Raw genomic sequence first — 17,560 nt, 5'->3', positions numbered from 1 at the left:
TGTGGTAAAAATTACAAATTTACTTAATAATAATAATAAAATTAGAGATAGACTAATTATCTGGGTCGATATTTGGCATTTTGAAGCATATCGGCATCCGCCTTTTTTAAATCTGACAGCTGATAAGAAACCAAGCGGCAACCTCCGGTCTTAGAATATGAGACGATGCTGAAGTGCTAAAATCTGCTGTTTCTGGAGTGTTGGCCTGAGGCTGGCTCCGGAAGAACAGGAAGTCACAAACACATCAAGCCAAAAAGCTGTTTTCAAAGCAGACATTTCATAATGACACTCACTGTACGGGGGGTGATTTTTTTTCTAATGCAGCAGTTCAGAGGATATAACGATCACGAGCTCCCCCAATAAGAGGCACAGCTGAGGGTCACGTGACCGACAGGAGCCCTATGGCTGTACACAAAGCCCTTGCCACTACCAATATGGCCGCTGTAGCCGATCTGCTTCGTTTTCTGTTTCAGAAACAGACGGGTGACGTCGAGACTACCTTCATGTTTTTTACAATCCATAGTGCCGATCCAGGCAAACAGCTCCATGTCTTTTTTCACTGGCGCTCTTGGCTGCTTGCTTTAAAATGTTCCCAGTCTAAAAGTTTCTGTACATTCTGTAGCTTTGTTTTGACCAAAAAAGTGCTAAACATTTCAATATTCTATAGTTTAAAGAAATATTTACTTCAGTTTTTCCATCTACTCATTTTGTGCCTTTTACCCAAAACATTACCAGTCTTATCCCACAGTAGGGCATACAGGTTATCATTAACACTGGAATCAGATCAGTATCGGTATGGGAACAAGAAAAGTTGGTTTGGTGAATCTCTACATACCATGCCATCACATGTTGCTCTCAGGTTGTTGCAACACTTTTTAATAATGGCTTGAAATTGAGAATGTTTTGTTTGTTGTATGTTTTACTATGTTGCCTACAGTATCGGTATGGATCAGGTATCGGCACAATTAAATTTTGATATATCGGAATGTAAAAAAGGGTATCGGCCCAGCTCTACTAAACGGTACCAATTTATGGTACTTTTTTGTGTTTATGTGTTAAAAATTATTTATTTGTTTATTGATAAAATTAGGGATAGACCAAATATCAGCCGGGCCGATTATCAGGGCTGATATTTGGCATTTTGAAGCATATCGGCATCGGCCTTTCTTTTAAACGGCCGATAAGAAACAAATGAAAAACTGCGTTGTTGCGGCTCTGATGAGTCACTTCTCAGTCCCCAGCACTGTCCCACCCACAGCACCATCTGATTGGTTACACGCAGAGCCATGGTTTGGGAAACAGCCAATCAGCAGTGCAGTTATTACACTTCTTGCAGTTGCATTGAAATTTTGGAAAACTTTATTTACTGTAGAAAACTTTGGCTATTTATTTTTTTAAGTGTTAATTTAGGGTTAAAACATGCTGCTGAGCCTGGGAGCTGTTTGATAAAATTGTGCTTAAAGGTTTTTGAATAAAGTTTAGTGTTGGCGTTCGCATTGTTCAAAATTTTGACACCAATATTTTCACTTTGTCTGCAAATTAATATCGGCTTTAAATATTAGATACCAGCCTCCTTCACTATAAATAATCGGTATTAGTATCGGCCCAGAAAAATCTGTATCAGTCTTTCTCTGAATGAATGAAAATGTATTTCCTTTTTTCAGTTTCATGTTTGCATTTTTATTTAACTTATGTCCTAAATGGGCTTCCATACAGTTAACGCATGAGATCTGGAAGTGCGTTGTGTTTAAGAGACGTCTGCAGGAGTGAGAGCGTGTGCACAAACACAGACTGGACGAGATGCAGTGGATTTAAAGTCACACCTGAGAAACAAAGAGTCTCCATTAAACCGTCTGCAGGGACGTCAGAGGGATACGAGTCCACAGAGAGGCTGAAGAAGTTTCTATAAAAGTCTCTATAAAGACGACACACAGTGTCTGAGCGTCCCCGCAGGATCATTAACGACGGTACAGGAGGAGATCCAACCACAGGAAGTCACACGGAGAGTCTCAGAGTCTCACACACACACACACACACACACACACACACACTGATGTTACTGAATATTAAACTCCACCACATTCATTCAGAGCATCAGTTTCCACATGTTAAGGGACATAAAAGCTTAATAAAGTCAAATAAACTGAATAAAAAATGACAACAGACGCTGCAAATCAGCACAAAACCACTACAAGTGCCATAAACTGTCTTTAAACCACACGTTAAACCAATAATACAGAGAAATATCCTCATAAAACTGAATCTAAAGCATCAAATCACAGCGAGTGACACTATAATTGATCATGTGTGAATGTTATATTGATAAAAACAGGGGGAAAATACAGATCAGGCCCAAAAAGGCTTAATATGTGAGAAATGTTGGTGAGAAATGAAGATAAAAGGTTATCAAAACTGATTTAAGGAGCCAAATATTAAATTCAAGTTGCTGTTATTGAGAAATCAGAAAATAAAACCTCTTTAAGAAATTAAAAAAGCTTCAAATTTAATTCAAACCAGTTAAAAAGTATAATAATTTGAGGCTGAAAGCGATAATTATATATAATTTATCTATTTTTGGCCCAATTATAAGAGATAAATCCAAAACAGATGACTTTCCACACACACACTTGTTACAGCGCTGATCTATCGACTCTTTCCCTTTGCACCGCCTCAATCTGCTCACCAGCCAATCAGGAGCAGCTACGTCACAGCTAGATTCCTCAACCGCGCTTCGATTGGACGATGCTGAGGAATTTGAACACCAGAGCCTCGTCTGATTGGACGATCAATTAGAGCTTTAAAAACTGCAGCCAAATCACCCAAATTTCCAATAATTATTTAAAAAATAATTATAATTTATTTTAATTAATTGATTTATAATTAATTTTCAGTAGTTTATATTCATTTTTTTATTTTTTAAATCAAATTTGAAGAGGGAGCTGAAAAGTTTTGATTTTAATCGATAGATTTAGGATAAAAGCAGCGGTACGGTGATGTGTTTTAAAGTTTTAGAGTTTATAAAGTTTAATTAAAGCTGTTTTAAACTTGTGTCAGTAAATATTTTCTCACCATCGTGGAGTGATCACGGCGCAGGTGGGAAACTTCGCCCGGCAGCAGCGACGTCTCTCTGACTTTAAGATGAAAACCATAAAAAGTGTCCAGAAAGTTCTCCAGAAACTTCAGGAATCAAAATCCAAACAGTAGGTGACAGAAGGCGTTGTTCGGCTCGGTTCGGTTCGGCTCTCCGTCTGCTGGGTTCTGCTCGGCTCGGGTCACGGGCTCCTCAAAGTTGCATCAATCTCTGCGCGAGTTTGTTTGTTTGTTTGTTTCCTCCTCCCTTCCTCTCCTGCTTGATCCACAAAACCCGGTTCGGCTCGGCTCGGCTCGCTCTGACCCGGTTCGGCTCGGTGGAAGCCGCAGCAGCAGCAGCAGCAGCTCCGCGCAGCTCTGCGGGAGAACTCAGCGGAGCCGGGGAGTCGGTGCACCGGCTGCTGCTGCTGATTTATGGCCGCTCCACATGACTCCTGTCCCCGCGTGGACGTGTGATCGGTTCCGCGCTGTGGTGACCGGGCACGTGAGCATGAAGGGGAGGAAGCAGGGTGCAGAGGGTGCAGATATTTGGAGGGGAGGGGGATGAAGCTCTGCAGCGGGACCGGGAACACCTGAACTCTGCAGCTGACACCTGAGCTCGAGACTTTACGGAACCAGAGTTTGAGAAGAAGAGGCGCGTGCAGCAGTGATCCCCCACAATTCAGTCTGCTCTGATCCACTCTGGATCTCCACACAGCTGACTCTAAAAAACGGTCCACTAAAGTTATGACAAGTCGATTCATGATAGTAAAAAAATAAATAAATAAATAAATGAATAAAAGGAAAAATACTGAACATGTTGACTTTTCAAACAGCAACTAAACAAAATATTAAGAGAAGCTTCCAGAGCTTTCAGCCTCAATATGCATCAAGTTTGAGGCATTTAAAGTTAAATTCATGGTGCTAAAAATCCCAAAGTTCGGCCGTTCAAAGCTGGAATGTATAAACATTTTCTAGAGAGCAACTTTCCTTTTTTTTCTGTCACAAAGTGCGAGTGGCGGCACGGCATGTCGTGGCCTGGCCTGACCTGACACCGACACGCCACTTTTAGCTTCTAATCATGAAAAAGATACTTTAAGAATAAGTTGCTCAACCAACTTAACAACTGTGACGTTTCTTTTTCTTTCTAACGTTCAACTTCTTCTCTCCTTTCCGACATGTTTTACTGTTCCCTAAAAAAACGCCATTAAACGTGAGGTCAGACCCTGTTTTTAACCTCTTATAACTGATGGAAAAAAAAACTTTTCAGAAAAAAAGGACTTGAACACAACACAGCCTGATAATATTTTCATATTCCTACGGTAAATGGATGAAATAAATATTTCTACCAGGTGTTTTTATTTTTTAAAGTTTGACCTCAGCCCCATTAGAATGAATGGGGTGACAGAGTTTTTAACCCATACTGCGGCCAGCCACCAGGGGGAGCAGTTTTTGTGGCGACTTCACTTTGAGCCAAACAAGATGATGTCCATTTTTTTAAGGTCTAACTCACAAACTGTTTCCCACAATGCATAGGGTGGCATTCAGGTGTAGGTGAATCACCGCCTCCTACTGGAACGAGTCAGGATTACAACTACAACACAACAGCTGAAGTGAAGTGACGCTAAAGGAAGGCCGGTAAATCTTCTCACTCCTTGTTTGAGTCCATCTAAAACCTTTATGTACTTTTTTTTTAAATGATTCGTGGATTATCCAGACGCAGTTTTTCTGTTGGCTGAAAAACAAAAACTCAATCTGTTCCAGGTTGATTTTCAATAAACAATATAACTGAAAGTTAAAAGTTATTTACCTTTCACAACTTTCTATGGACCCTAAAATCACACCCTGAATGATTTTTTGTTTTACAATTTATTATTATTATTATTATTATTATTATTATTATTATTATTATTATTATAATTATTATTTTAACTTAAAATTTACTTAAATAATTAAAAGAACTCCTCACATAATTTTAGTAACTAGGGTTTATTTTTTATTATTATTATTATATAAATAATTATTATTTTATTGTAATATTTATATAATAATGATATTCAATAAAATTATATTTCATAATAAAGTTTAAAAAAAAAAACGCAGAAGAGACAGAAACAGAGCCAACAAAAGAGTCATAGAAGAGATTTATTGCAGTGACCCCTGTGGTCAGAACCGGTATTGCTTTTACAGGATAAAGACTTCAGGATAAAGACTTCGTTTTTTAGCACTTTAATTTTTTTTTAACACTATTTCCTAGAACACAAAGTAATGTGTGTATTTAGGCTAATTTCTCCTCCCTTCACGTAGAAAAATGTATCCGTCTATTTCAAACAGTGCTACCGTCACTGCTCTCATTGGCATTGCTGTTAACTGATACATCCACCAGGGGGAGCAGCCCAGAGTAAAAGTTTATGACCACAATAAACTCAAAAACAAACATGGCGACTGTGGAGGAGGTATTGCAGATGTAGTTCTAACAAAAAAACAAAAACAGAGGCAGGGTAGGAGGCGGAGGTCAGCGAGGCCGTTAAATACATCCTGAAAGTTCCTCCATCGTTATTTCTTCTTCGAGTCTCACTAAAGCTAAGTATTGGGTAGTAACAGCAACACTGCCCCCATGGTTTCCAGTGGTACTGCTCCGTTTGGTCCGTATCCGTAAGCTTCATGGAAACATGCAGAAATACGGAGGAAATGAACGCAGAGCACGGACAGAAAGCTCCGTATCCGTGTTTAACGTCGAGCATAAATGAGCCGTTAATTGCCTCACATCCTTCAGACGTGTGTTTCATGAAATCCAGAGCTGGTTTGAAGTGTTTCAGACTTAAAGTACGACATGTTCCCTCTTTAAAACCGTCTGCCGTCAGCTTCATGTGGACTGGTTTCTGCACATGGATCTGGTTCGTGTGTGCAGCACCTGTTAGTCAGACTCCCTCTCTAAATAAACGCCTCCGTCCCGCGTTGACCTCGGCTGATCTCTTCTTCTTCTGCAGCTTTCGGGTCCTCCAGCCGCAGCACGGCGAGTCGTCTGAGGTTAATGAACAGAAGCTTTTATGTTAATAGAAGGACGGCCGGCGTGATTTAACAAGACAATCTGCAGATTTACTCCGGCGCTCAAACACAACCTCAGGCTGCGGCTAAACAACCAAGGTCATCGCAGAGAGAGGAGATTCGATTACGGCGATTAAAGCAGGTTTTCAATATGATCAATAAGCTTAATGTGGACTCGTGGATCACCCCGAGCACGGAGGGATCTGTTGGTGTCCGACTCAGGAGGAAACCGCTTCATCAGGCCACAGGAAGACGTCAAATCAGGAAGTTTCCTGGAATATTATGGTCTGTGTTTTTCAAATGCTCTAAACCTCAGCTGTCCCTCAGGTGTTTCTGATCCCTGATGGTCAGATTTCTGCAGTGTTACGTGCTGTGTGACCATCAGCAAACTCTGCATGTTATCCATTAGGGGGCGCTATAGGGAAAATATGTCAGGATGTTTTTATGGCAGGATTTGGATTTGATCAGGATTGGTTTTCAAATTGGGACATTTTGACCCCAAAAAGTTCATTTTGAGTTTTTTTTTTCTTTCACTCGACCGAAAATGTAAATAAACAAATAATTTAGAGCACAATAGGTCTGACTTTGGACCCTCAGCCAATATCCCATCCAAAATAACAAAAATTTAAGACAGATGAGGGGAAAAAAAGGCATTTTTATTTAGTTTGTAGAGGTATTGTTGTAGCTTCTGCACAGGGAGGTGCAGGAATGAAGCGACCCGGGTACACATTTAATCAAAATTTTCAATTTTCACAGAAAACAACTTTTACCTTTTTCATTTAATTTTATATATATATATATATATATATATTTGAATTTAATTATTTATTTATTCATTTATTTACTTTTTCATTTTTAAAAAATGTTTGATTAATTAATTAATTTATTTATTTATTTACTTTACTTTATTTATTTGTATTTATTTATTTTTATTTTTACAAATCTTGGTTTAACATGCAGAAAACCCTGATGTGATTGGTCTAATAGAGGCTCTATTTTAATAAAGAGCTAGTTTAAAAAGCAAAATATTTAGCTTCCATTAGTTCTGTACACATAATTTACTGTCATATTTTACAGAAATGCTAAAATATTCACAGGCTGAAGTTTATTTTTACTGGATACAGGTTTCACTAATAACAATCTGCGTGTTTATGGGTTCATGTGCACATTTTTTCTTTTCTTTTTTAAACTTTAAGGCAGACTGCTTTTTTTATTATTATTATTTCTTTTTTTAAATTTGTTAAGTTTTGTTTTAATAACTGTTTAAAATCCTGGCCCTGATGTGTGGTTTTCCGCTCTCATGCCATCAGCCTGTATCTGAGTCTGCATCATTAATTAAACTGATCTCAGCGGTTGGTCGGAAACGCAGCCTGAGGCGCCATCTAGAGGTGACAGGCTGACACTACAGCACAGAGTGTGTGTGCGTGTGTGTGTGTGTGTGTCAGAGAGAAAAAGAAGATTTGAGTGTGTTCGTGTGTTTCTTAATAAATCAGAAAACACCCGTCTGATCCTGAACGCCTCAAATCATATTAAAGAAGATTTTATTAATGATGGTAAAATATGAATAGAAATCCTATGAAGTCATCATAGTGAAAAAAAATCAGTGATATGAATGTTGTGTATCCATAACAAAGCTGAAACTGTCCATACACACGTCAATATTTCTCTGTTTGAAATTTATTCACTCATTTCACAGAAAGTCAAATTATTATTTCTCAGGAAGGAAATTTGGTCACATTTCTTCCCTATTTAAAGTAAATTGATCTAAATGAGGTTAAAATCTGAAAACATTTTTGTAAACCAGATTCATATATTTTAATACAATACTTTTTTTATGCAAGGACTTTTTTTTATTTTTATTTTTTTGCTTGAACAAGTTAAATAATGTCCATGGTACCAAAATTGACCTTTTTTTATTCTGGATTTATTATGTATTACTGGACCAATTAAAATAAATCACATTAGATTTAATTTCTTGAATTATTATTTTCTGGGTGAAATAATATTCAAATGATTATTTTTTGAAAGCCTTCTACATATAATTCAAAATGTCACACATTCATTTGATTCTAAATAAAGACAGACTTTCCAGTTTTATGACAGAAAATCCGCCCAGCAACAGGTGACACAGTGCAAAGGTTAAATTCTGAGTTTAGAATAAAAGTAAAGAAAATTAAACTGAGAAGTGTTTCATGTCTGTGTTTTTGTTCAGTTTATGTTCACCTCTTCACAGTAATCTGATGAAACAGGAAGTAGATTCAGTTTACAAACTTTGTTAAAAAAGTCAAATCATCTTTGACGATAACTTGAGTCCTCACAAATATAGAAATCTGTCTGTGTGTGTGTTTGTGTGTGTGATTGGCTCGTAGTCCAGCAGGTCCTTCACCGCCGGCACTCCATGAATAAACAAACACCTCTCCCATATGTGTGTGTGTGTGTGTCCTCGCTGTAACCCTGCACACACACTTTTCCACACACACCTGGTCTCCCTCCTCCAGGTGTTGGCTCTTCACACCGCGGCTCAAACTCTCCTTCAGCTCCGTCAACAGTTTGAAACTCGGAGTTCGATCAGACCCTCGCTATCAGCAGCACAACACGGACCATGTACACACTTCTACACACACACACCGACACACACACTCCATACAAGCCCAAATATCACACAGGAAAGTGTGAAAACTAACAGGAAAACAGGTTGACTCTGTAGGCTGAGGGTCTGAAGAAACTAAACTTTTAAAGTTTGTTAGACGCGATAAATAAAAATGTTCCTCCAACGTGATTTCAGTCTGATCCTGTTTAGGTTTTAATCCTAAAAACTGTGTAAAAAAATCACTCCTGAGTTTTAAACTGTCTCACATAAACAATCCCCAAACTTTGTGGGGCTGGATGTTCACACTGAGCATGTGCAGATTCTCAAACCTCTGTGAAGTGATGATGTGACATCATCAGGACAGAAAGTTCTCTTTCTCCTTGTGATGTCACAACATTCTAGAACCTCACTGATGAGCTGCATCATAAAGGCCTGAGTGAGGTGGATCATTCAAAGCTTCTACAGGGGCACAAGAGGGACAAATTAGAGTGGTGTGTTATGCTAGTGGAATTATGGGTAATAAATAAATTAAAATGAGTAGAACATGCTCAGACTCTCCTCAGAAGAGTTAGAAGAAGGTGTTTTTAGGTAATTTAGGGAAACATGACTTCCATCCCTCCAACACTTAGAGAAAAAACAGCCGACCAATCAGACGTGAGCAGAAATTCAACAACTCAACATGGACGTCACCATGGAGACTGCAGGTTTTTGGCCAAAAGATACTGCAAGACCACAAACACAGTGTGTGTGTGTGTGTGTGTGTGTGTGTGTGTGTGTGTGTGTGTGTGTGTGTGTGTGTAATGGGGGATGGGGGCTCCACCTGCTCCCACTGAGCCGCTGCCAGGCTGGAGATCAGCCAACAGTACCGGGCCTGAAACCAAACCTCCGCCAAGCTCGCACAACCAGAGAGAGAGACGGCGAGAGAGGGAGAGAAGGAGGGAGAGAGGGAGGGAGCGGGAGGAGGGAGAAACAGAAGGAGAGAGGAGTAAAAATAGAGATGAGGATGGAGAGTAAGGTCAGAGGAAACAGGAAGGGAAATGAAAAATAAAATCAGACACATTAGGAGTCAGCATTAACAGACTGAGACAGGTCACTTCCTGTTGGAGCGACGGCAGCTGATGATGACATCATTCATCATTTTATTTAACACCTTCAATCAAACCAGCTCCAGTTTGTTAGACGCTAATAACTCCTCCTAGACGCTACAATTAGCCGTGGCGTTCCCCAGGGTTCACTGCTCGGGCCTCTTCTCTTTTACCTTTTCTTATATCCCTCCCTCTGAGTGAAATCCTTGAATGATGTGTATGAACGGATGAAGCTTTGATCTGCAGACGCTGAACAGAGAGGATGTAAATCAAAGATTTGTGATGGAGAAGGTAAAGGTAGAGCATGACCAACAGACTACAGGTAAGACAAGTCAGTGGATCTGGATATGGAGAAATACTCCCAAATTTTGCACCTTCTTTCTTTCCCTTTCTCTTCTACATTTGTCTATCTTAAATACAGAGGGGAGTCCGGGAAGGTAGAGCATCCAGCTTAATCTTAGAGGGTTAAGCTCCGACCACTTAAGGCCTCTTCTTGCCTCCCCAATGTGCCTAACATCTTTACTGACATTTTCTTTCTTTTTCCCAGAGAAGAGGTAGAGCATGCAGCTTAGCACAGGCGTCCTTTTACCTTGCTTTAGCCTTGCCTTCTTTGTTACCTTCCTTTTCCTCTCTTTCCTCCTTTCTTCCCTCACAGAAACAAGGGAATTAGGGGAGGTAGAGCATCCAGCCGAGCTGATTAGACTAATTGTCCTAGTTCTGCCTCCCCTGACCTCTGTCTTACTTCTCTTTACACATGCTCCTTCTATTTGCCTTCCATTTTCACTCCTTGAAATAAAAGAGTAAGGGGAGGTAGGGCATACAGTCAAACCTAGCAGAGTTGATCTTTAGCCAGGTTTGCTGTGTAGTGTAGGAGTCTAAGGAGGTAGAGTGTACATCCTGACTGAGTACAGGTGAGCTCAGACCAAATGAGGCTTCCATGGATGCCCTACCTCCCCTGAAATGTCCGACGGGGGAGTAAGGGAAGGAAATTGTGGCATCTCTGTCCTCTACTGCCTCACAGTTAAAGGAGCACAGGTCAAGGTAGGGAATGCAGCCTAGTCCTGTCTTATTGTTTTGTCTACTTTTCTCTTGACCTCCCTCTATCAGTGGCAGGGTATGATGGGTAAAGGGAGCTAGCATGGAGAATATAAACGAAAACATCCAGACTCAATCAACTCGACTGTCGGATCAGAGCCGTTCAGGACATTTTTTTAACCAATTAGAGATCAGCAATCTGAGACGATCATCTTACCAATTTTCAGTGTTACCTGGCGTAAACTGAACACAATTTGCGGCAGAACATAAACGTGCAAGCTACTTAGCATTAGCAACCATGTGGCTGATATGTTAGCAGTTTAGAGTAGAGTACGTGGCTGTAGCGTATGTACGCATTAAGCTAGCAATGTGACATCTAGGAGTTAAAGAGTTCAACAAAACCCTGGACTTTAAAGAAGTCCAACCAGCCCATGTCCGGGGTAGAGAATGCTGGTTTTCCACATCTGTTGGATGTATAAAAACCGTCAGATCAGTCTGAACCCGAAAGACGCCACAACAATCTCAGTAAATACAGCTTCAGCTTAAATCCTGAGTGCAGCATGCAGCTGATCTACAGACTGTTTCCTCCTCTCCCACTTTGGCTGGCACATATTTTTGGCATCCTTCGTGGCTAATAAAAAAACGCAGTGCCGCCGTTTGGAGATGACCTTGGCCATTTGGACGGGAATCTGTTTGGCGTCTGAAAGCAAGGAAATATGCGACGAAAGCGCGCGCCAAAATATCATCACTTGGATAATAAACTCATCTCACTCAGATGAAACTCGTCTTTAAAACTTAGGGACGGGATGGGTGTGTGTGTGTGTGTGTGTGAGAGAGAGAAAGTGTGTGTGTGTGTGTACAACAGAAGAGGAGGATGAAACAGGAAGGCAGTTGTGTAGTGAGAGGGAGGCAGGAGGAACAGATGGCCTGGCAGAGCATGGGGAGAGGCCGGAACCCCCCCACCCTCTGACCGACTTTCATTGATGAGCAGTGTGTGTGTGTGTGTGTGTGTGTGTGTGTGTGTGTGTGTGTGTGTGTGTGTGTGTGTGTGTAGCACGTGTTAGACACATATGCCATCTCACAGTATTATTTAGAGCAGCACCACCCCGACCATCTCAAGTTTACACACAAAGATTGAGACACAAACACACGGAGCCGGAGATGCCTGCCAACACTCTTAACACACACACACACTCTCACACACACACACACACACATACACACTGCTGGTGCAGCAATCATCTCACTTAACACACTCACAGTAAACAAAAGAGCACAAACAAGTGGACATTTTGTTTCTGATTCATGCTAATGATGCTAACTCTGGTCCAGCTGCTCGGTGTGTTCGGATAAAGCAGAGTGTCGTCTGCGTACGCTCGGATAATCTCTTATCAGTTGCTGCTTGTTTTACCTCATTAAAGCTTTTGTTGGTGAAAGTTGGAGCATTTTAGGATCTTCTGTTGGTGATTTTTTGGATACAGCCAAAAGGTGGTTAGCCTAGCTTAGCATAAAAACCAACATAGGAATGAAAAGGAGATCACTTACAGAGTGCTTACAGAAGTGAACACAGCTGTTTTAAGTGACACGTTAGTTTGTTGAACTAGACGCCTGAATGTGGCATTGTTGCTGTCACTCTTTTTTATTTTTTTCAGGTGCAATTAAAGACGCATGAATGCCAAAATATTGTAAAACAATACCAAGAGTGTGTGCTTACCAACACATGTATGACTAGGATTATGCTAGGGTACACTATGATACGGTACGGTGTGGTGCAATATGAAACGGTGCAGTACGGTGGGGTAAAACATCATAAGATACAATACGACAAAATCTACTGCAACATGATATGAGTTAATACAATATGACACAACACAGTACACTGCAGTGCGGTACGGTGCATTGTAGTACGGTACAGTGCAATATGGTATGGTGTAAAAAATGTCTTTTACCAACACATTCAAGTTCTCACAAAAATTCCAACATTATTACATACACTGACTGCAACTCCTATTGTAACCTAGCAACACATGTCAGGTTGTGGACAAAGTTTTCTGAGAGGTTTTTTATGAGAGGGCGGCTAAAATTCAGAGTTTGACTGCATCATACAACTGAAGCAAACCAGTACGGTGCCAATATGATACAGTGTAATATGGTGCATTAAACAGTGTTTAAAGATATGGTGAAGTACAACAGGTGCCAATATGACAGGTTGCAGTAAGTTACTGTCTGATAGCACAGTTTACGATATGGTACGGTATGATATGTTTCGGTACGGTATGGTATGGTACGGTATGGTGTGGTATGACATGGTACGGTATGGTACGGTTCAGTACGATATGTTGCACCACGGTACGATATGTTTCAGTATGATATGGTACAGTACGATATGGTACAGTACGGTATGGTATGGTACAGTATGGTACGGTACGATATGGTACGATATGTTTCGGTATGATATGGTATGGTACGGTACAGTACGATATGTTACAGTACGGTATGATATGGTACGGTACGATATGGTACGGTACGATATGGTACGGTACGATATGGTACGGTACAGTACAATATGTTACGATATGTTACGGTACGGTACGGTATGGTATGGTACGACATGGTACGGTACAGTACGATATGTTACGGTACGGTACCATTTGTTTCGGTATGATATGGTACGATACAGTACAGTACGATATGTTACGGTATGCTATGGTACGGTACAGTGTGGTATTGTATGGTATGGTATGGTACTGTATGGTACGGTACGACTGCATACAAGCCAGTGCAGTGCACTTTTTTTACCCCTAAGGGTAAATTTTTCATTAACCGAACTGCTCATACACACACCTATCTCCATATGTATACAAGTAAGTACAATTAATAAATGAAACAACAAAAAACCAAACATAGGCCCCAGAAACACAAGCAATAAAATCACCACAAACAGAACTTTGACAAGTTACCAAGATGGAAAACCAAAACAGCAATAATGAGGTAAGGAAAGGTAAATAAGGAGTCTTGTGTTTAAATCTTTCTCTGTGACTCTGAACGGACTATAATAAAAGAAATGAACTTCACGCTGTGATAAAGAAGACATGAAACGTGAAATCAGGAAGATAAACTCGCTAGGAGAATATTTACTGAGGGGGTGAAGCAGCAGACTGTTATGGTATCAACTTGTTTGATTTTCACTTTCTTCCCTCTCTGATGTTGGAAGCTAAAATGAAACACTAAAGGCCTTGAACGCAACATAATGTAAAGAAACTGAAGGAACAGTCAGTGAACGCATCATCATCTCCTCCTGACCTGAAGACGGGTTCAGGTACGGGAGACCGCAGGGACGACTGAGGACGAGTCGAGTCAGCGGTTTGAAGCGTCCCAAAAAAACCTCCAAAAAACAAAACTCGATTCACCCCCGCTTCCCTCCGCCGGTGTGTGAGCGTGTGTGTGTTTGAGTGTGTGTGTGTGTTCACTTTATGGATCCAGCCGAGCAGAAAGTTTCACATTATACAAGCTAACGAAAATATCTGGTGAGCGCTGAAGGGAACGCAGCGAGAGGGTCAGAGGTCGAGGCCGACAAGAGAGGAGCTCCTCACATTCTTCTTCTTCTTCTGCGTCTCCTTCTTCTTCTTCTGTCTTACATATCTAAACCAGGCTCACACACACACACACACACACACACACATGTTAATGCCTCCCTCAGCAGCAGCACATTGCCCACGCACACGCAGGTTTCACCAGGACCCAACCTGACTGAGCGCCCAAAAAATATTCTGCCGTCTTTAAGAAGAAGAAGAAGAAGGAGGAGAGGAAGGAGCCTGCGGGCGAGATGATGGGAACGTAGGCAAGCTGTCAGCGGGGCCGGGCATATGCTGGATCCCTCCCCCCCACAACAACCCCCCAACCCTCCCAAAAAAAACCTCCTCCTCCTCCTCTGCACCTCCTTCTGTCTCCTCTCTGCCAGGAACAGTCTGCAGAGTCAGACCGTGGATACGCTGCAGGATGAGCAAACGCTCCAAACGTGACAAATATTCAAAGGAAATAAAAGAAACTGACGTCTCCTTAAACTTCTCCTCTCAGGAACATTTCAACTATTTCAGACACTCAAAGACGGGTTCACACGACTGAATAAAATTTACATTTCAGGAAACTTCTGACTCCTTTAAAGGGGAATTTCTACCGTAGCTTCTTGTGGTTTTTATAAAAGGTGCAGAATGGGTTAATATGTGTTTAAATATTACAAAAAAAAAAAAAAGTCAGATTTTAGGGTCAGAGGGCTGTGTATCATCTAAAAACAACAAATACCTGCAGATCAAGACTTTACCCACCCTGAACTTCATATATAAATATATTCGTGTGTGTGTGTGTGTGTGTGTGTGTGTGTGTGTGTGTGCGGTGTTGATAGGTATATATGTGTACTGTATAGGCATGTTTGTTTATATATATATATATATATATACATATATATATATATATATATATATATATATATATATATATATATATATATATATATATATATATATATATATGTATGTATATATATATATATATATATATATATATATATATATATATATATATATATATATATATATATATATATATATGTTTATATATATATATATATATATATAGATAGATAGATAGATAGATAGATAGATAGATATGTGTATGAATATATAAACATCAACATGTATAGATATGTATGTGTGCATATGTATGTATGTACGTATATATATATATATATTAAAGTCAGAAGAGCTGTGAATCATCTAAAAACAACAAATATGAGCAGATCAAGACTATGCGCACCCTTAATTATATATATATATATGTATATATATATATATATATATATATATGTATATATATATATATATATATATATATATATATATATATATATGTATATATGTGTGTATGTATATTTGTATGTATTCATGTGTGCATGTCTTTATCTATCTATCTTTCTATACATATATGTATGTATATATATAAAAATATGCAAAGAACTTTCATTTTAAATATATAAAAAAAGAAAAATTAACATTTAAAGAACTCTATTTGGAAAAGAATATGTTCATATATTTTAACATAAGACCTTCATAACTTATTTTGTGGATAGATAGACGGAGCAAGGATTTGTTGTTTATATAAAGATTCTGCATTCTGTAAAAGTACAATCACATATTCAGTTATTTGACTTTGTGATTTAGTAAATGTTTTATATTCTAACAGAAGTGTGAGTAAAAGTTTTATGTTTCAATATGTGAATAAAATGAGGCAGTCGCTGGGAAAGTGTGTTTAAATGATATTTAGATAAGAACCAAAAGAAGTCATATCTAAAAGTCGGGATTTGGAGAAAAGCTGCAGAAAATCTTAACCCAACAAAAACCTGCCTTTTAGTTTTTGCAGAAATATGAGCCTACCTTTATTTGATCTGTTTGAGATCTGACACATGGAGCTGCTTGTTGAAGACGTTTGTCTGCAATGATTTCACATTTTACATCTGTCTGTGGATTTTTTAGAATAAATCAGTCATTTTTTAATCACAAACTCTTTCACATCTCGACCCTTCACATGTTTTTCTTCAGCTTGAAGATGAATTTCCAGTTGCTTTTTATCATTTCTAGTAAAACTGACATCCTCTCAGAAAGCTTCACAGTCAGATTTTGTTTTTCTTTTATGGTTGTTTGTGAGGTGAAATAGTCTCAAAGAAAAAACAGGTTTGTGTTGTGCTGTCTTATATTTATATGAGGCTAAACTTTCATAGTTACGTCATGAAATTGAGTTTCTGAAATGCATCATCTGAAAACCACGGTGCACATTATGTTTCCTGCTCCTGTCGCTGCACAGCTTTCCTCCTGAATCTGACACTCCAAGATGATTGTTTTTAGAAACTTTTCAAACATGTTTTACCACAAACTGCCTCCTTTGAGAGGCGCGGGACGCAGAAGAAGAAATCAAATGAGACGTCAACCAAATGACCCAAACTAACCTTCATCAATGAGACGGTTATTAAAGTCATATTTAAACAACAACCACGAAGCCGGGCTTTGAGTCAGAGCTCTGAAAACACACACACAGCCTTATCAGTGTGTTGACAAAATTTGTGTAAAATTTCAGAGCTGAAACACGAGTCGTTTGAAAGTTGGTGAGTTTTGAAGTGGCAGCGTCACAGGACAGATTTGAAGGGTATTGGCCGTCACTTTAAGCAAAACTACGACGAAAATGAGACTTTGGTTTGTAGCTTTGGTTAAACTGGAGGTAAATGGTGTATGTATTGATGAAGAGGAGAAAGAGGAAGAGGAGGAGGAGGAGGAGGAGGAGGAGGAGGAGGAGGAGGAGGAGTGTGAACACAAAGGCTGAGTTAAAACAGTTTCCCTGTAATCAGGCGTAACAGACAGAGAGCAGCGCGCTGACAGACGGAGGCTTTAATCGGCTCGTTGTGTTTATAATGGAGTGAATTCACCTGAATACACACACTTACACACACACACACACACACACACACACACACACACACACACACACACACACACACAGATGTGCAGCCCCCCCCCCAACAATATGAAAACAACAGAGGAGACCTGCCAGCTGTTCACGCCAAAACAGGGAGTCTGCACACACAGCTGGACACACACACACACACTCACACACACACACTCACACACAGATGCTGGCAGGTGTAGACGTGTGTGAGTGTGTGTGTGAGGCTGGTCTGGATCCAATG

The 17,560-nt window shown here is 39.7% G+C and overlaps 1 protein-coding gene across 6 annotated transcripts in view; it reads right to left on the bottom strand.

Moving 5' to 3' along the window:
* nfia (nuclear factor I/A) overlaps nucleotides 1–17,560 on the bottom strand; it is a 212,455-nt gene that overhangs the window by 153,002 nt on the left and 41,893 nt on the right. The window contains exon 1 of one of the 6 annotated variants that reach the window (XM_074667593.1): nucleotides 3,070–3,542. The exons of the other annotated variants lie outside the window; for them this stretch is intronic. Within the exon in view, the coding sequence (XP_074523694.1) occupies nucleotides 3,070–3,072 (3 nt within the window). The 5' untranslated portion in view covers nucleotides 3,073–3,542. Of the gene's footprint in view, nucleotides 1–3,069; nucleotides 3,543–17,560 lie in introns of those variants that run through there. 6 annotated transcript variants of the gene reach the window in all.

Source organism: Halichoeres trimaculatus, unplaced genomic scaffold, assembly GCF_033239565.1.
Source record: "Halichoeres trimaculatus isolate MK-OKI-2021-1 unplaced genomic scaffold, fHalTri1.1 fHalTri1_scaffold_4, whole genome shotgun sequence".
NCBI classification, from domain to species: domain Eukaryota; kingdom Metazoa; phylum Chordata; class Actinopteri; order Labriformes; family Labridae; genus Halichoeres; species Halichoeres trimaculatus.
Note: the sequence above shows the minus strand (reverse complement) of the source record. Positions and strands in the feature narration are given on the sequence as shown.